Source organism: Pituophis catenifer, unplaced genomic scaffold (assembly GCF_029215685.1).
Source record: "Pituophis catenifer annectens isolate HBS135680 unplaced genomic scaffold, rPitCat1.0.hap2 SCAF_11, whole genome shotgun sequence".
Lineage (NCBI taxonomy): Eukaryota > Metazoa > Chordata > Lepidosauria > Squamata > Colubridae > Pituophis > Pituophis catenifer.
The window spans coordinates 371777-392497 of NW_027256891.1; the positions used below are offsets into that span (position 1 = coordinate 371777).

The 20721-nt window shown below is 45.8% G+C and overlaps 1 protein-coding gene across 1 annotated transcript; it reads right to left on the bottom strand.

Annotated features, from left to right (window-relative positions):
* Positions 1-508: 508 nt before the first annotated feature.
* On the bottom strand, positions 509-19833 carry LOC139322644 (adrenodoxin-like). Its single transcript, XM_070951805.1, has 4 exons — positions 19679-19833; positions 4010-4134; positions 2552-2681; positions 509-1646 (listed from the first exon to the last, which is right to left on the bottom strand). The coding sequence occupies exons 1-4, from the start codon at positions 19825-19827 to the stop codon at positions 1526-1528; spliced, it is 525 nt and encodes a 174-aa protein (XP_070807906.1). The 5' UTR covers positions 19828-19833; the 3' UTR covers positions 509-1525.
* Between the last annotated feature and the right edge of the window lie 888 nt (positions 19834-20721).

A 20721-nucleotide genomic window follows, 5' to 3' on the forward strand; every position in this document is an offset into this window, starting at 1 on the left:
GTGAAATGTAAAGGACCTTTCTACAGCAAAGAGATGTTGATGTGATGAATAAACATTGTCAAATATAAAAACTGCATTTAAAAATAAGTGTTTAATCCAGAATTTACTATTTGATTTCTAAAGATTGCCAGTGGTATCAAGCTGTTCAGAATACATCCATTTTGATGTCCCTTTTCTCTCCTAGACTATCTAAATCTCTACAAGTTCAAGGAATTTTTTTTTTTTAAAAAAAAACTGATTAATTACTGTGAGAAACAATTATCCCGGCAATTGGCAAACCTAAAGAGCAGCGGAGATTTCACAGGGAGACTCCAAAAGTGCTTCTAATATCCTGTATATAGTTTCGTATTATATAGTTTCACAAAGGTAGAAAGTCTTGACGTCAGTAGTTAGTTCAATTTACAGTAGTGTAAATATACTCTGTGCAGAGCTTTAACTGCCTTCCCAGGTGATACAGATTTTCACCTACAGAAAGTTGCATCTCCCCATCTGACAATTGCTAGGTATCTTCTTGGTTTGTTTTGAAAGTTTTTATTTCTACCTTTCCAACAGAACAATATTTGACATGAGTAGCTGTAAAGGGGAAATTCTTCCGAATATACTTTGTGAAAATGTACAATAAAAATGCACACTGCAAAGAAATAATCCACAGTGAAAACCAGAACAATGGTCTTCATAGCCAGGAACAGACCCTAACCATTCACTGCATCTCTCTAACTTCACATCTGTGGAATTCCGTGTTCATTTTCTCCAAGGGATCAGCTCAAATGAGGATTGGCCTCCAGTCTAGAAGAGCCAAAGTTGGGCTCGGAACTTAAGCAGGACTAGACTTGATGGAAGGGAAATCTCCAAGGGGACCACAGGGCCAGACTCAGAGGTGGGTCCCGTGATCCAACCAATTGAGCTTGACTTTGTTTTCGCTGGCTCAGTTGGGGTGAGTCTTGCTCCTCCTCTGCCTCACAGAATGACCACGGGGGGGGGGGGCGCTGCAAGTAAGAACACATCCCAGCCCATTCAAAGGGGATAAATGTAGCCCCCAACTGATGGGCTTGGACAGGCTGCTACTTTGGGACTTCACAATCTTTCTCCCATCAATTCTATCAAGCCACAAAGAAGCTTCCTTGGAAGCGGCAGATGTCTAGCAGTCTCTCTCAATCTCTCTGGCAGAAATGAGCCCCACAGAGCACCAATTTTTCATCCCAATTCAGGTGAGGCTACAGATTCTAAGCACAGAACCCCTTTCAGGAGCTGGCCTGGCACCACAGCCTAAACGGGGGCTAAAATGGGGCTGTGTTGCACATGGTTAAGTGATTAGATGACCCAAGTAATTCTATCCATGTATAATCTGAACTAAGCGGTCATATTAAGCCACCGTATGCTTGAGTTTGTTGGGCACAGCAAGTTATATGAACTCAGAAATGGGGTTTGGTTGGTTTAGGGTGTTTGCTTTCAGTCTGGAAAGTAAAGGCCTCCCCTCTTTTAACAGGGCCAGGATAATATTTGCAGGGCAGGTCATGTGCTTCGACTACTGTTTCGTTTGCTTCTCCACTTCCAGTTCTCTCCTGATGTCTGAGACATCCGTGGGCACCTGGACCGTCAGGCCGTCCATCCATTTCTTCACACACACCTGGCAACCCAGACGAGATCTGAAAAGCAGATGCAAAGATCTGGATTTGGGTGTCACTTTCCTAGCATGCAACAGCCTAATCTGTTGCCAGGTGTACCGCTGTTTGCAGTAGGACAGAAGGCCTTTGGCATCCCTTGTGAGCCCAGACCTTAGATGCAGCTCAAAATGCCACTTGAAGCTAAGGACACCATGAAAACTGACGTTGACAAAAATCCAAAAGACTCTATAAAGGCCTATGGGAAATGTGGAGGCTCAGAGGTTAAGATGCTGGGCTTATCAGCAGCCCAGGCTCAAGATCCAAGCGCCACGCAATGGGGTGAGTGCCCATCCTTGCCCCAGCTCTTGCCCACTTAATGATTCAAAAGCATGCAAGTGTGAATACATCAATAGGTACCACTTTGGTGGGAAGGTAACAGCTCCCTGTGACATCATGCTGGCCATATAACCACAGAAATGTCTTCGGACAGTGCTGGCTCAATGGCCAGAGATGAGCTGCATCCCCTAGAGGTGGCAATGAGCAGCAGAGTAAAATGCGCAGGGACTCCATTTCCTTTACATTTCCCCTATAAAGGGATGCCCAAGGCAAATTGGTCCAGAAAGTAGCTGGATAAGCAATCATTTCTCTTCTCTAGATAATTATGCTTCCACTTATGCGAGGCTGGGCAGGATCCCGTATGATGCCCTCTCAACCTTTTTTCTGGATGTGGCAAACTGACTGAGCTCATCAACATCTATGCAACAGTCACAACATGCTTGGGATTGCTCCCCAGGAGCAATCCCGAGGAGTCCTCGGAGTCAGGTAAATGAGCAACTTGCATTCTTCCCTTCATTGAAACAATGGCCAGAGTGCGGAGTTGGAAGTGCTGAAATGCCCCCCTTCCCCCACCCTCCAATGCACTCAGAGCCAAGAAAGGGGCACCTTACGTGTCAGTCAGTCCGTAGGCCAAGTCCAGCATATCCAGCTCGTCATCAGTGATCTCACCCAGTTGCTGAAACGCTGCTTTCTCAAAGATTAGATGGCAAGTGGAGCAGGCCAGGGTGCCCTCACACGCCCCTGCAGGAGAAAAGAGGCCACCGTTGTTGGCAGAAGCCACGCAAGGCTCCTTCTGCGGGTTTACAGTGTTACCTACATGCTAGAAACCCAGGAGAGCAAGCAAAAATTAATAGCATCAGCTTCCCACCCTCGATTTTAGAAAGCTCCAACGACAGCAAATGGTGTCATGTGGCGAGAAAACACAGGCTGCGCCATAGAATTGATTGGACGAAGCTACGTTACATATAGGTGTAAAGATTCAGAAATAATAAATAAATTCAGAAATAAACTGGGGCTTGGTTATTCTGCCATCTGGGGATCCAAATGTGGAGGAAAGTGCTGCTTTGTATTTTATTCTTCATGTAAAAGGAGTGGATGGATGAAGCAAACTTAAGTAAATTCTTGAGTGTAAAAGATGATCATTAGGATGTGGGCATACTTCAGTGGTAGAGGCACACTTGGAGTGTGAAAAGTGTGTGGTGGGTGCACTCACAAAATGGCAGCCACATCTAGTCACAAAATGGCCCCATCACCTCAGCAGGCTGATGAGAAGCATCCTTTGACCGGAAGAAGATTGAGATAGCGACAGTGGCGAATATCTGTAGCTCGGGTGTAGGAGGAGGGTGAGGGTTCATTCTCCAAGCCTGGTTTCCGAGGCTGGGTAACATCTTCAGTGGAAGAATGAGCTGCTCAGATTATTTCAACCCTCAGAATTGAAGATTTGGGAACCCTAAAGGCTTTCCTGCCGGTAAACAGAGGCTTGGACTTTGTAGGGCCCAGCTTGCTGCCATCTCCTGGTTAATCTTCAGTATACAAGTTTAATAAATAATAATAATATCTGTGAGTAAAACCAAGTGACACAAACTTTCAAAGGCACGAAAGCCAGTCTGGTCTAATAGCACCAGACTAGAAGCTGGGAGACAGTGAGTTCTAGTTCCACCTAGGAATGCAAGCCGGCTGGGTGGGTTTGGGGCAATCACCCTCTCTCTCAGCAGAATTCATCTCAGAAGGTTTTTGTTGGGAAAATAGGAGGAGGAAGGAGTATTAGGGATGCTCACTATCTTGAATTATTAATAAAAATAATAAAGATAGACTACAGATAAATAAATAAATAAATCTAGGCTTAGGAAGAAAATGCAGAATGTTCAAACTTTGAGTGTTAACTGGATCCAGCACTCTTGGTTCTCCTTGCTGGGCTGTCCCAGAGAAAGGAGGCGAGATCAGATCTCAGGAGGTGGGTGTTCTAGTGCCTAGACCAGTCTGTAAAACAATTTTGCCAACTGCTAAAAGAACAGATTATTGGTAACCAATAAAACCTGAAGACAGAAAGGCAGAATCTCACCACTAACCAAAGCCATCGATGTTAATGTTTTGATTTATCACAACCGCCAGCAGACTTTCCCCTTCTTTGGCGCTGACCGAGTATTTCTCTCCATCCCGATTAATAAAATGTAGCCTCACTTTGTCCGCAGAGCTGCATGGAGAGAGAAGCACAACACCCATTCAGAGAGAGCTCAGGTGCTCCCAAGTGCCAAGTGACAGTCAAAGAAGCCACAAGTAAAAATTGCCATTCACATTGGTCAAAAGTCCAAAGCATTCTACTCTTTTGTGTCAGCTGGTTGCAACCGAGCTAAAGATGGGGAGGTGGTAAGTTATTCCTGGGCCCAGAGCTATCGAGATATCTTTACACTAGGAGTTGCACAGCCACAAGGAGGGTCTCCATCACTGGAAGTTTTCAAGAAAAGGCTGAACAGAATGGTATAGGATCTCCTGCTTGACGGGTTGGACTAGAAGACCTCCAAGGTCCCTTCCAACCTATTCTTCTATGTCTCCAGCTTTCCTGACTGCAAAACATGGAACAACATTCTGACTTGGGCCATCAAAAGCAATGGAGCACTTTTCCATGTCTGGAATTTTCAGACCAAGAACCATTTGTGCCCTCTGAAGGGCAAAAAACAATGATCCAGGACCCCAAAATCCATATTTTAGCTATACGTTAGACTTTGGGCATGTCCACTAGGGAATTGGGTAGGTCATATTTCTAGTGAATTACATTACACAATGTCAACTATGGTGCATCAGGAGAAGTTCATGATAGTGATGCGGCTCACATGAGCTGTTTCTCGGTTTGTTTCTGCAAAAGATCTCCGTAGGGGATTCAACAGGGGTCCCTCCAAACTTGGCATTTGGCTTCTGCTATTCTCAGCTCTTCATCCATCTCTAAATTTGTAATGGCCTCATGGATATTTCTGCTTGGAAATTTCAGTATCATCAATTATGACTCATCTAATAACTCGCAAGATTTGTTTTTCTTGCCATGTACAGGTATACATCCAAATTAGATTGTTTGTTTCTCTGTGTCATATAATATAAAATAGAATATAGAATATATTCTATTGTGTGTGTTTGGACACACAAGGAATTTGTCTTGGTGCATACGCTCTCAGTGTACATAAAAGAAAAGATATGTTCATCAAGAATCATAAGGTACAACACTTAATGATAGTCATAAGGTACAAATAAGCAATCAAATCATATTAGGAAACAGTCAATATAAATTGTAAGGATACAAGCAACAAAGTTACAGTCATGCAGTCATAAGTGGGAGGAGATGGGTGTTGGGAATGATGAGAAGATTAATAGTAGTGCAGACTTAGTAAATAATTTGACAGTGTTGAGGGAATTATTTGCTTAGCAGAGTGATGGCGTTCGGGAAAAAACTGTTCTTGTGTCTAGTTGTTCTGGGGTGCAGTGCTCTATAGTGTCATTTTGAGGGCAGGAGTCGAAACAGTTTATGTCAAGGATGCGAGGGGTCTGTAAATATTTTCCCAGCCCTCTTTTTGACTCATGCAGTATACAGGTTCTCAATGGAAGGCAGGTTGGTAGCAATTGTTTTTTCTGCAGTTCTAATTATCCTCTGAAGTCTGTGTCTGTCTTGTTGGGTTGCAGAGCCAAACCAGACAGTTGTAGAGGTGCAGATGACAGACTCAATATATGTGGGTATATGCATGATTATGTATCTATCTATCTATCTATCTATCTATCTATCTATCTATCTATCTATCTATCTATTTATCTCCGCTCCTGCGTGAGCTGCACTGGCTCCCGGTGGTCTTCCGGGTGCGCTTCAAGGTGTTGGTTATCACCTTTAAAGCGCTCCATGGCATAGGGCTATCTTCGAGACCGCCTGCTGCTACCGACGACCTCCCAGCGACCCGTGCGCTCCCACAGAGAGGGCCTCCTCAGGGTGCCATCAGCCAAACAATGTAGGCTGGTGACCCCCCAGGGGGAGAGCCTTCAGCCTACCCTCTGAAATCAGTTGCCCCCAGAGATAAGGAGAATCCAAGACCTCAGTGCCTTCCGCCGTGCCCTTAAAACCCACTTTTTCCAGCAAGCCGGGCTGGCTTAGGAAGAAATTTTTAAAATTTTTTAAATGTTTAATTGGTTTGTGGTTTTTTACATTTTTGGGCCAAATTTATATATATTTTAATTGTTTTTAATATTTGTATTTCATGTTTTTAATTCTGGCTGTGCACCGCCCTGAGTCCTCAGGGAGAAGGGCGGTATATAAATTGAAAAATAAATAAATAAATAAATAAATAAATAAATAAATAAATAAATAAATAAATAAATCTATCTATCTATCTATCTATTTATCTATCTATCTAACTATCTATTTATGTTGTCGTGTTTATGAAGTGTATATTGGAGGTGGTGACCCTTTGAGAGCTGTATGCTGCATTTCTTTATGTCAAAGACTATGGATCACTTTTCCCTCAGCCCCAAAAGTTCAGTGGCTACTCCTTCTTCACCTGCTGGCTGGTTTGGGATATAAAAGCAATTTCACTGCAACTCATTAATAAAGAAACTCAGAAAGTTTCTTTATTATTATTATTTCTTCTTTATTATTTCTTTGTTATCACCTATTCCATTCCTACATATAGTATGCTACAATGTTATAGGAGCACACTGTAGGATATCGTGATGGGGTGATTTTAGATTCTTCTAGCCCCTGAAGAACAATAGCTTTTCTGCCATAACTCTCTTGATGGGCCACGGTGGTCCCTCCCTTTGTCCGGGGTCCTGCTCTTTTGTGCTTGTGTCATCCCACTCCCTGGCCAAAGCACCTGGGCTCTTTGAGTGTGTGTATAGGGGGGTGACTTCCTTTCCATGGCCCCTTCCAACCATGCTGTTCCCGGTTCTACTTTTCTCCATGTAGCAGAGCTTTCTGTATCTTGCCCTTTCAGTCCAAGTGTTCCAAGAAGAGAGAGGAGGTCCCAGCCTAAGCCAGGCCTGCGTGGGCGTTGCTCTGCTTCCCAATGGCTCTGCTCATGCTCCTCAAAGAAATCTTATATTTTCCTTTGTTTCCTCTCCTCTGTATCTCAGTGTCAGGCTATAAATCCCAGCAGTCCCCCCTCAGGGAAACCCTTTCTTTCCACATCGAAGGCAGGTGGCATTTCTGAATTTGCAGGCTGACCGTAGGTGGTTCCCGCCACAGCTCACACATACAGTTTGGGTTGTTATTTTGTCACTAGTGCAGCTTTTCTCGGTAGCTGACTTGAGGTGGTGGATGTCATCATCCTTGTCCGTCCCGTCCTCAACGTCCAAGTCTTCATGATGAATCGTGTCAGGTTTGATAGCCGTGGACGGGCTGTTTGCCTGCTGAATCTCAGTCGTGGATTTGTTTGACAGTTCGGCAGCGCGGGCTTCGACTAATGCTGTCTGTAGAGTTATCTCCATCTTGGCCAGTAAGTGGTGCTATAGTTGGAGATCTCTTACTCCGCAGACTAGCCTATCGAGCAGGGCATCGTCAAGGTCACTGAATTCGCAATAGAGAGCCGCAGAGCTTAGTGCCGCTATGAACTGATTAATGGATTCACCTTTGTTCTGGTTTCTGTGGTAAAAAGCATGGTGGGGGGCGATTCTGGATGGCATTGGTGCATAATGGCTCCTAAACCTGGCCATTAAGGTCTCCCAAGGCACAGAATGTATTGTTTGGGGAGCTAACAGAGTCCTAGCTATTTCGAACATCTCTGTCCCGTAAAATGTTAAAAAATATGCCTTTTTCCTGTTGCCAGAGATGTCTACACAGTCATTGGCTACTAAAAAACACTCAAACACTCTGTCTATGTAGGAGTCCCACGACTCAGAAGTTGGGCTGAAAGCAGCGAAAGTGTTTAATGCAGCCATTCTTAGCAGACTGAGGCGACTCAAACGGCTGTGTCTGAGGCAATTGTATGGTAGCACGACCTCTCGTTGTCTATGAATTCAGCTCAATCTAGTGACAGCTCTTAGTGACGGTTACTAGCCCGGGTCTAGCGCCTCAGTCTGGGAAACAATCCCATCCTCGTCGCCAGTTGTTCAGTACCGAGAACAGCGGCAGACAGACTGAGGTGAGACAATAGGCTAAAATCAACTGTTTATTTATGCTAACAGAGATTGCTAACAGGCAGCTGCTCCACTGACAACAACTGTGAGGTTTTCTCCATCTGACAGCACTTTTATACTCAGCTGTCAGACAGGGCAGCCAATCAGAATGCTTCTCGGTTCCTGCTAGTGGAGCGGACCGCAGTGAGGACAGCAAAACACAGCAATACGAGCCCATTTTTGCGAAAAATGGGGCATTTTTGCCCTCCCCAGCCCACAGCAGCACTCTGCAGGTCTCCCAAAGCCTCTGTGCACCCCATTTTTGTGAAAAACAGGCCCATTTTTTGCCCATTTTTTTAAAAACGGGGGTGTTTTTGGCCTCCCCAGCCCACGGGAACACTCTGCAGGCCTCCCAAAGCCTCTGCGCGCCCTGTTTTTGTGGAAAACGGGCCCATTTTTTGCAAAAATGGGATCCCTGGGGTGGGGCTTTGGTGTATATGACGCATTTCCACCCTCTTTTAGGGGGGAAAAAGTGTGTCTTATATGCCGAAAAGTATGGGTAATTGCAAAACATTTGGGATGGCAGCAGTTTTTTTTATTTCGCTTTGCTGCCATCTAGTGGTCATTCAGATCTGTGCAGCCTAAGTCTGCTTGTCCTGAACTTCCAAAATGCCCTTTCTTACTAGAGTCCTGGGAGAAGCCTGGGAGATTACAATGGAAATGGAGAGTGCTGCCTTCTAGTCTTGATTTATCATTTCTGGCAAGAACAAAAAGCCTTAGTTTAGGATGGAGCAATGTTGACCTAAGCAGGGACTGAAACTGCCACACCATCTTTACTTACAAGAAAGATCTTTGCTCAAATGATGATCTTGAGAATGGAGTCAGCCCTTGGGGACTATAGAAAACACTCAGATGCCTGGGGACCCAAGAGCTCTCTGGAGCTCAAGGAAGCATACTCCTTACATGCAAAAAGGGGCAGGCGACAGGGTTGAGCAAACTTACAGCAACTTTCTTCCAGACTTAATACCCAGGATAGGAAAAAAAGGGGTAAAGGAGTCCCTGCAGATTTTATTCTGGTAGCCGTTGCCAACTCTAGGCTGCCTGCTGCTCATTTCCGTTTCAAGGCCATGGAGCCAGCGCGGTCCGAAGACATTTCCGTAGTCACATGGCCAGCATGACATCACGGAGTGCTGTTAGGTTCCCACTCGAGTGGTACCTACTATTTATTTACCAGCATTGGCATGCTTCCTGTTAGGTTGGCAGGAGCTGGCATGAAGGTGGGGGCTCACCCCCATCGCGTGGCACTCAGGTCTTGAACTTGGGCTGCCGGCTTTCCAGCTGACAAGCCCAGCTCTTAACCACTTAGCCACCACGGTGCCCTATTTAGCCTAGAAGGAAGAAAAATTTAAAAAATTAATTTAATTAATTCAATTTATATGCCGCTCCTCTCCGAAGACTCAGGGCGGCTTGCAAAAATCCTTGCAAGCATTGATCATCCCATGGAATGGTTAGACTGCACCTCCCAAAATGCCAAGCCTGCTGGGAGACGGAATTCTGGGAATTGTAGTCTGAAAACAGCTAGTCTGGGGAGCTTGCCATGGCATTCAAACTGCACTTTAGAGTACAGGCTTCTGACGGTGTTGTTTTAAACCATCATATACTGATACCACATTCAAATTTAAGTTTTGATCATGTACTTGTGAATATTGTGTTTGCCTATTGCTTTGGGAACTTTTGAAGGAGAAACATATGAATGTAACCCTGAAATATCTTTCCATTTGAATGTGTGAGTGTTGTTTTTTTTAAAAAAGAATTGCATACAGAGGCTAAAATGAGGCTGCTGACATTTAGTGTTGTGGTCTGCTAACAGCCTGCAGAGTTGGAAGCGGAGTCGGACAGTGAGGAGGCTGAGGAAGAACATGGGCCAGTCCTGGATGCTGGGGAAGGCCCGGATGAGGGCTCCGCGTCGGAGGCAGAGATGGGGCCAGGGCCATCTGGGAGTGATGTGCGCACTCCGGAGTCTCCAGAGGCTCACAGCAGAGAGGCAGAGGAACAGGAGGAGCCTGTTCCTAGTGCGCTCATAGAAGAGCTGCCAGAAGGCAAGAGCAGCTAAAGCAAAAAGGACGACTCGGGAGTAAGGCCAAGAGATGATTGGCCCCTCCCATAAAGCTTAAAAGACCTGCAAGGCTCTTGGGCTCTTTGTCGGAAAACAACGTTGATAGATTTGTTTCTTCTCTTGCTGCATTTATTTCTTTTCAGCATCTCCTGCTTCTGAACTTTTGCCAAGAAAAGCCTTTGGCAGGTTGCCAAAGTAGACCAAGGTTGGTGATAAGGCAGAAGAATTGTGTTATGAAGAATTTGTTTTGAATTAGTTTGGACTACGCGGAGAATGAGTTAATTCTCAGCTGTTCTGATAAAATCTGTTCATTTAGAACTGATTGTGTCTGATAATACATACTTGGGCCTAGGTCACAACAACAACCTCATAATTCGTTAGTCTGAGAGTTGGTTACTGATTTGGGATCACACCATTAATTTCATCATAAATCAAGCTTTGATCCTTGTCCAAAATTTCAACCACTGTATGATTATACCTTGTGAGTTGTATGGACCATCCATTCGCCCATCTGTTGTTTGCAAAAAATGAGCAAACAAGGGAGGAAAATCTCTTATAATGTTTGCTCTGGTGAAGCTTTTTGTTTTAAATTGCTAAAGAGCAGATGGAGCATATGGATATAAAGTATTTAGCTCTATTTAAACAGTTCATCTTGCAACTGATCATAGAAATCTACATGAAACCGTTGGGGGAGATCATCCGACGATACGGGGTGGGATATCAGCAATATGCTGATGATACCCAGCTGTATATCTCCATCCCGCATCATTTCAGTGAAGCAGTGGATGTGATGTGCCAGTGCCTGGAGGCTGTGAGAACCTGGATGGGAGTCAACAGGCTCAGACTTAACCCAGACAAGACCGAGTGGCTGTGGGTATTGCCTCCCAAGGATCATGTCGATTGTCCATCCTTAGCCCTGAGGGGGGGAGAAGCTGTCCCCCTCAGAACGGGTTCACAATTTGGGTGTCCTTGACCCACAGCTGAGATTAGAGCAACACCTGGCAGCTGTGGCTAAAGGGACCTTTGTACAGGTTCACCTTGTACACCAATTGCGACCCTACCTGGATCGGGAGGCTCTTCTCACAATCACTCATGCCCTTGTCACTTCATGGTTGGATTATTGCAATGCGCTCTACATGGGGCTACCCCTGAAAAGTGTTTGGAGACTACAGTTGGTCCAGAATGCAGCCGCTTGAGCGGTCGTGGGTGCACCTAGGTACTCCCACATTACACCAATCCTCCGTGAGCTGCACTGGCTTCCTATCGGTCTCCGGTCACAATTCAAGGTGTTGGTTATTACCTTTAAAGCCCTATATATATATATTTTAATTAGATTTATATGCCGCCATTCTCCGAAGACTCAGAGTGGCTTACAATGCGTTAAGCAATAGCCTTCATACTTTTGTATATTTTATACAAAGTCAGCTTATTGCCCCCACAAACTGGGTCCTCAATTTACCTACCTTAGAAAGGATGGAAGGCTGAGTCAACCTTGAGCCTGGGGAGATTCGAACTTGCAATAATTGCAGGCAGCTGAATGTTAATAACAAGCTTTTAGTCTGTTGAGCTATCCAGGCTCTTGCTTAGGCTTAGGGCCAGGTTATCTTCGAGACCGTCTTCTACCTCATAGCTCCCAACGACCGGTAAGATCCCACAGAGTTGGCCTCCTCTGGGTCCCGTCAGCTAAACAATGTCGGCTGGCGGGTCCGCGGGGGAGGGCCTTCTCTATGGCTGCCCCGGTTCTCTGGAATCAGCTACCTCCTGAGGCCCGGACCGCTCCCACCCTACTGGCCTTCCGGAAAATGGTGAAGACCTGGCTTTTCCAGCAGGCTTGGGGCCGTTGAGCTCACCACTGCGATCTTATGAGATCCGGCCATGAGTGGTGTGTATGGGTTTTTTTAACGTCTTTTATTGTATATTGTTTATACTGTCTTTGTTGTAAGCTGCCCAGAGACCTCGGAGAGTTGGGCGGCATAGAAATATGAAAGATAAATAAATAAATAAATAAATAAATAAATAAATAAATAAATAAATAAATAAAATTAAGTTTAGTGCTTGCTGGGTGCAAATCACATAGCTCCATGATGGCGAACCTATGGCACGTGTGCTGGAAGTGGCAGACAGAGCCGTCTCTTTGGGCATGCGAGCCATCGCCCATTGCGTCTCCAGGTTCCAGCACTCTGGCCAGCTGCTCTTCATGGACGCGGGAGCACCGGAAACTGGAAGAGAATGTGCACCAGGCAGCTGCTCTTCTGGTTTCTGATGCACGCATGTGCACCGGCCAGCGGGTCTTCGTGTGTGCGTGTGCATGCACATGCACACCAGAAACCAGAGGACCAGGTGGCCGGTGTGCATGTGTGCACCAGGAAGATGATCTTCCGGTTTCCGGTGCATGTATGCGCACGGGCTAGCTGGCCTTCATGTGTGCATGCACACCAGAGACCAGAAGAGCGCATGTGCATGCCAGAAACCAGAAAAGCAGCCGCCTGGCATGCATGTGCGTGCATGTGCACCAGCCACCTGGTCTTCCGGTTTCCGGCATGGGTGCGCTCATGCACGCACGCACGCACGCTCCTGTTTCAGCACTCGGTGCTGAAAAAGTTCGCCAACCCTGTTGTAGGGGCTTCATCACTGGAGGTTTTTAAGAAGAGACTGGACAGCCGTTTGTCTGAAATGGTAGGGTCTCCTGCTTGAACAGGAGGTTGGACTAGAAGACCTCCAAGGCCCCTTTCAGCTCTATCCTGATTGGTTGAATTTAGCTCTGATACTGACATGAGGGCAAAATGGCTCAGAGCCAAAGAAAGGCCAGCTGAGCTCCCTTGGGAAACTCCTTTGCTGGGATTGTGTTGCAGGGAAGTAGATGGAAAAGACCATCTTCTATCTTTTCTGAACTTTAACCTGCTCTCCCACCTACCTGTTCACTCTTGTCAGAGGACTCTGTATAGATGGGATGCCTAACCAGACACCCAAGGCCAAAAGTGACCCCCGCCTAAAGGCTGAAAGGGGAGCAGTCCCCTCCCCAGGGTGTCCCCAATCTGTTGCTGAAAATGGGAGAGAAGGATAACACACACACACATACACACTTTCTAAGCCATGACTACTTAACCATGGTATATTTGAAAGAACCCAATGGGGCTGGATCACAGAACATACTAAGCAAACCCTTAATTATTAGTTTCTGCAGTTATAAATCAGAGCATTTTGCAGTTTGTTTGGTTTTTGGTTTAATGTGAAATGTGAACAATTGTAGCTTCTATAGTAAATCATGATTCAAATAAACCATGGCTTATTGCAATGACAGTTCAGACTCAACACTACTGCACAGCAGCAGTCACAGATGGAGAGGATGGGAAAATCAAACTTGGGAAGGCAAAGTGTTGCCTTGGGAAAATGGAATGGAAGCTGTGGGTTAAAAGCCCTTGACGTCAGCAGCCATTCTGGGGACGCTTTAGAAGGGTTCCCTTCAAGGTTTGTTTTCAAGATAAATTGCCCGGCCTTGGGGTGGCTCCCGCCTTGCCTTCCTCAGTTCCTCAGCAGATGCGGCCTTGGGAAGGACCGTCCTGGGCTGCTCACTTACAAGTCCTCACAGGCTCTAGAGTTGCTTTGCTGCCCTTTTGGTGATTGTGCAAGTCTGCGAGGTTTGTGATCTGACAAGCCAACGAAGTTTTCGTCCCCCTCAGGGCTTGTGAACCCTGAGGAAGTCCCAAGAGAGGCTTTTCTGGGCCCTGGTAAGCCAAGAGAAGCACATTTATCAGTTGCCTGGTGTGCAGGTTTCTGTCCCTGGAATTCTATCCTAATTTTCTTCAGAAGGTCAAGATGATGAACGCAGCTCTTCCTCCTCCTCCCAGAACAACCCTCACTCTGGGCTCAAAGTCATTCTGGGAAATTCTGGGGCCGAGGCCTCTCTTAAAGCAGGTCCTCTCTGTTGCTAGACCTTCACTTTCAGGACGCCCCACCCTGGTTCTCCAAAATGTTTTGCCAGCAATGAAGAAAGGACTTTGGACAGGCCATTGTTCAGAGCCTGATGGAGCTGGAAAGCCAAACCTTGAGCAGAAGAAGGAAAGAAGAAGGGAAAAAGATCTGGGGATACAAGAACAAGGGGCAAAGTTTGTATTTTAGATGGGGGGGTGGAAATGCAGATGTTGAGCCAATCTAGCCAAGGGAATATCATCATCTACACAAGGAATTAATCCTTATTTAGATTCAAATAGCAATAGCACTTATATACTGTTCCATCATGCTTTACAGCCCTCTCTAAGCAGTTGATAGGGTCACCATTCCCCCCCCCAACAACCTGGGTTTTACTGACCTTGGAAGGATGGAAGGCTTGAATTCCTGGCTGTGGGCAGAGTTAGCCTGCAATACTGCATTCTAACCACTGCGCCACCAGGGCTCCTGGTCAAATGTAATGCTGCCCTTCAAGTGAATGAGTTCCCCCCCACACACACATTTGGCTCTGTGTAGCAATTTATTTATTTATTTATTTATTATTGCGATTTATATGCCGCCTTTCTCCCTTGGGACTCAAGGTGGCTTACAAAATGACAAATTCCAATACAAATCACAATGAAAAAAATTAAAATCAACAACCCTATGCATCATAAGGCAAATAAGACCCTTATTAACTTGGTCATCCTTATGATGGGACACCACTCAGACTAGGTTGTTTATGACAAGAAGCATCACTGAATAAATCAGTGAGGAAATTGGTCATAATCATTCTTTAAGGCCCACTTGGATGTGCCTTTGGAGAAAGTTCATCTCAATGCTACCCATGAATTCCAGAAAGTGGAGAAGAGCCACTGGTAAAGGATATTAAATAGAAGAATGTGATGCATCGTAGGTACAATGTGGACAACCATCTTTATTTCGAGTTTGGTGACATATTTTCATTTTTCCTTCCTATTAAGAAACATTTAGAAGTCTAGAACTAATTCTGAGCTAACCAGCTTATTTTATATCCTTGTTTACTCTGAATAAAGAAGGGTGATGGGGTGTGTGGCATCTTCCTGGAGTTTCAAAGCTTTTCCTGCTGTAAAAGTCTCAGACTTTCCATTCCCAGCCCAGAGTCGTGTCCCAGCCAGTCAAGGTCTCACAGTCTTCTGACCACAGCAGGACCATGAAGCGATGGTGCCAGGTTTTGATTAAAAACAACAACTGTGGGGCTTCTGTTCGCGGGGAGCTTCTGCACAGGACCTACCGCTGGGCACTTTGGAAAACCTGGCCATCCCTGGGGAGGCGGGGGTCTCTGCTGTCCTTATTAAGGATCCTATTAGATCTCTCAGCGGCTATTGATACCATCGACCATGGTATCATGCTGCACCGGTTAGACGGGTTAGAAGTGGGAGGCACCGTGTTGCGGTGGTTCTCCTCCTTTCTCTCTGACTGGTCGCAGTTTGTGTTGACAGGGGGCCAGAGGTCGACCTCGAGGCGCCTCATATGTGGGGTGCCGCAAGGGTCGGTCCTCTCACCCCTTCTGTTCAACATTTATGTGAAGCCGCTGGGTGAGATCATCTGTGGTTTCGGGGTGCAGTTCCACCAGTACGCTGATGACACCCAGTTGTACATCTCCACCCCAGACCACCCCAATGATGCCCTTGATGTGATGTCCCAGTGCCTGGAGGCCGTGCGGATCTGGATGGGGAGAAACAGGCTCAAGCTCAACCCATCCAAGACCGAGTGGCTGTGGCTTCCGGCGTCCCGATATAGTCAGTTGGTGCCATCTCTGACTATTGGGGGCGAGTCGCTGGCCCCCACGGAGAGGGCTTGCAACTTAGGTGTCCTCCTGGATGCACGGCTGTCCTTGGAAGACCATGTGACAGCCGTGGCCAGGGGGACTTTTTATCAGGTTCGCCTGATCAGCCAATTGCGTCCCTTTCTGGATCGGGACTCCCTACGCACGGTCACTCATGCCCTCATCACTTCCCGCCTGGACTATTGTAATGGTCTCTACATGGGGCTCCCCTTCAGGAGCACCCGGAGGCTCCAACTGGTCCAGAATGCGGCCGCGCGGGTCTTGCCGCTGCCATGTAACACCCCTCCTGCGCGAGCTGCACTGGCTCCTGGTGGTCCTCTGGGTGCGATTCAAGGTATTGGTTACCATCTTCAGAGCGCTCCATGGCTTAGGATCTGGATATTTACAAGACCGTCTGCTGCCACCAATAACCTCCCACCGGCCAATTTGCTCCCACAGAGAGGGTCTCCTTCGGGTGCCGTCGGCCAAGCAATGTTGGCTGGCGACCCCCTTCTCTGTGGGGGCTCCTGCTCTCTGGAATGAATTGCCCCCCGAGATGTGGAGGATTCCCAACTTACGCACTTTCCGCCGGGCCCTCAACACGCTTTTATTACAACAAGCCGGGCTGGCCTAATTTTTAAATTTTTTAATTGTTAACTCTTAATTTTTAAATGTCCAAAACAGGTAGTTTTATTTTAATTAGATGTGGGCCAAACTATTTAATATTTTTAAATTGTTTTTACATTTTATATTTGTGTGTTTTATGCTGGCTGTAAACCACCCTGAGTCCCTTTGGGAGAAGGGTGGTATATAAAATAAATAAATAAATAAATAAATAAATAAATAAATAAATAAATAAATAAATAAATAAATAAATAAATAAATAAAAAGGAGCTCCTCGCAGCTTCTAAGAGATCTGGGAATCTGGCTGGGTATGTCTGCTTTTTATGTTATGCCTTTACATCTGTTTGCTTGACCTAATAATAAATCTTAAAATCCCTTTATTTACTGTCTCTGGATCCAAAAGGACCACTTGCCTGGGCCCCCGATCCCTGCGCTGACATTGGCAAAACCCGTGATGGGTCCGAGGCAATGCATGGCTGTCTTAAGGGCTTAAAATGGGCTCTGGAAGGGCTGTTTTTCTGAAGAGCAGAAGGAGCTCCTGCCAGGCCACCACCTGCCACCGCACCCTGTTTACATGGGCAACCTTTTGGCTGGACCTCTGATCCCAGCACTTAGCAATTAGGAACTGTGCAAGCAGCAGTTTGTTGAACAGGACAGGCAAGAGAAGTGGGGGGGGGAGGGCAGCGATTCCTGCTCTCACTGTACTTATTTTAGGATTCTGCTGCTACCTGATTATTTGTAACATGACGCTCTCCAATTCTTACTGTGATAATTCTGTGGTTATTTTGGCCTATTTCTCAGAGGTCTCTTTCGGTTGGCTACCTCAGGCACCCCCCTTTTAAGGCCTTTGCTGTAGTAGGTCTTGGTAATATAGAACAATGTGGATTAGACAACGTCACCAGCAGATGGATTCACAACTGGCTGACCAACCACACTCAATGTGGTGTGCAGTCCTCAATGGAAGTACTACATCTATATGGAAAGAAGCATGCCATGGGGTACCCCAAAGTTCTGTCTTAGGCCACAACACTTCAACAGAACAGAACAGAACAGAACAGAACAGAACAGAACAGGATAACAAAGTTGGAAGGGAACTTGGAGGTCTTCTAGTCCAACCCCTTGCTCATGCAAACAACTTTATAATATTTCAGACAAATTATTGCCCAATCTCTTCTTAAAATCTTCCAGTATTGGAATATTCACAACTTCTGCAAGCAAGTTGTTCCACCGATTAATTGTTCTCACTGTCAGGAAGTTTCTCCTTAGGTCTAGGCTGCTTCTCTCCTTAGTTAGTTTCCATCCATTGCTTCTTGTCCTGCCTTCAGGGGCTTTGGAGAATAGGTTGTTTCCCTCTTCTTTGGGGCAACCCCTTAAATACTAGAACATCATGTCTCCCCTAGTCCTTCTTTTCACTAGAGTAGACAGACCCAATTCCTGTAACTGTTCTTTATAGGCTTTAGCCTCCATTCCCCTAATTATCTTTGTCGCCCTCACTCTTTCAGTATCTCAAATCTCAACATCTTTTTTACATTGTGGTGATCAAAGTGGATGGAGCATTCCAAGTGGGGTCTTAGCAAGATCTTATAAAATGATATTAACATTTCATGTGAACTTGATTCTGTCCGTCTGTTAATGTAGTCTAAGACTGCATTGGCTTTTTTGGTGGCTGCAGCACACAGCTAGCTCATATCTAAGTGATTGTCCACTAGGACTCCACAATTACTAGTATTGAGTCAAGTTTCATCTAAGCTATTGTGCTAGGTACCACCGATATTATACCTGTGCATTTGGTTTTTCTTGCCTAACAAGCTGGAGGGAATTGCTAACGCTTTGGGAGACAGACTCCAGACTCAGAAAGATCTTCACAGACTTGAGCATTGGGCCCTATCCAGCAAGGTCCCTGGTGAGAAAAGTAAGGTCCTACACTTAGGAAAAACCAGGTATGCATAGGTAGCACCTGGCTCCATAGTAGTAATTATATTACTAGTGGACAGTCACTTAAATATGAACCAGCTGTGTGCTGCAGCTGCCAAAAAAGCCAACACAGCCAAGGATGCATAGATATAGGGACAGCATCAAGTTCACGAGAATTGACAGCACTGCTTCATATTATACTAGTGAGCCCACTTTTGGAATCCTGCATCCAGTTCTGATCACCACAATACAAAAAAAGATGTTGAGATTCTAAAAAAGAGAGCAAAGAAGAGCAAGGAAGATGATAAGGAGTCTGGAGGCTACATTGTATGATGCAGAGTTGAGGGAGCTGGGAATGGACACTAGATTAGGGGGAACACATTAATGACAGTTGAGGGGCTGCCACAAAGAAGAGGCAACTAATTTATTCTCCAAAGCACCTGAAGGCAGGAAAAGAAACCATGGACAGAAATGAATCAAGGAGAGATTAGAAAGGAGAGAAACTTCCTAACAGTGAGAACAGTGAGGCAAGTGGAAAGGTTTGCCTCCAGAAGTTGTGGGGGCTCCATCGCTGGAGGCTGGACAGCAGGTGGACTCCAAGGTACCTTCCACCCCTAGGAATCTATGATTCTACGCAGTGAGACAACCCCTCTCCCCAGTTTTGGTTGGGCAAGCAGAGAAAATCCTTTCCTGAGTTTTCACGGACATTATCTGTGGCTTACATAGAGTGAGGTTTTTTTCAGAAGCCTTCCTTACGGCATTTTCACAGCTCTCGGCTTTATAGCATCCTAACGGTTTTAAGCGGCCTTGGGGGGAGGGGGAGGTCCTGAGGGGCCAAGATAATAAAGAGGAAGGAGAGCCTCCGGTAACTCCAGCTAGCAGCAGCTGGGAGGGCAGAAGGTCTGACCAAGAGTCCTGCGGAGGCCGGAGCTAAGGAGGTGCTGCAGCCTCTGACCCAGCAGGGTTCAAGACACCCATCCCCGGACCTCTGTGGCTGACCAAGTGCCTCAGCATCTCCCCCCAACCCCCCCACCACATTTTGTGGCGCCTCAGAAAGAAGAAGAAGAAGAAGAAGAAGAAGAAGAAGAAGAAGAAGAAGAAGAAGAAGAAGAAGAAGAAGAAGAAGAAGAAGAAGAAGAAGAAGAAGAAAGAAAGAAAGAAAGAAAGAAAGAAAGAAAGAAAGAAAGAAAGAAAGAAAGAAAGAAAGAAAGAAAGAAAGAAAGAAAGAAAGAAAGAAAGAAAGAAGGGTATGATGATCCTTACCCCTGGTCTGTGCTTTCTGGCTTCGGGCTGTCACTGAAGCATCTCCCCAGCTCCAAGTTGCCTGCTGTCAGCCCGGGACGTCCCCTCCCCACAGCTGCGTGTCCAGAGGTGCCAAGGCGGAGAAGTTTGGCAATGCGCTGAGCCAGCATGTTGTATTGTGTTGTGTTGCGTGGCTGCTGAGCTTCTAGGTTTGCAGAACAGATACCCGCGGCTGAAGAAATATAAGGCCGGGGCCGAGGGGGCTGAGCTGCCACGAGCGCCCGGTGAGGAGGGTTGGAGGGAGTCCCATCAGCCCAGCCCAGCCCAGCCCATGAAGGGGGAGTTGCTGGGGAGGAGGAGGAGGGAAGCCAACCACAGCCTCCTGGGGCAGAATGGCTTTGGCTTATGGGCAGCACCATCTCTCCTCTTCTGTTCTCGCTCTCTGGGGGATTACAAGCAGGGCAACAGGCCTATTTCCTTTTTTTTTTTTTTAATTGTATTTTTATTGTTAAAGAATAACAGGAAAAAAAAAAACAATACAAAAGTCAGTAGTAAAGAAAGAAAAAAATTCCCCCCCCCCCCCCAACGTGCTATACAAATGGAAAGGAAGTTTTAGGAAATTAAAGTCTTCAATTCTTCCAGAAATCTCTTTGATAAGATACTGGCGCTGATTCATCCAATCTTCCAAGTGCAAAGTCCACAAATGGTTGCCAAGTGTTCCAAAAAACATTCTCTTTGTATATACCACTTCTAATTTTAATATCACAAGTCAATTTATCGTTTAATGCAAATTTCCATGTTTCATTATACCATTCTTCTAATTTTAAGTCAACATTTCATTTCCAATATCTAGCAATTATAATTCTCCCCATTATAACCAAAATCCTCACCAATTCTCTTTCTCCAGTTGTTAATGTTGTTTCATTCAATATTAATAATAATATGGCTTCCGATTTCAATTTGACCCTCTTCTTAATCATTTCAAATATTTCATTTTCTATCCTAGACCAAAAAAGTTCAACCCCATTACATTTACACCACATATGAGCATATGTCCCAAGTTC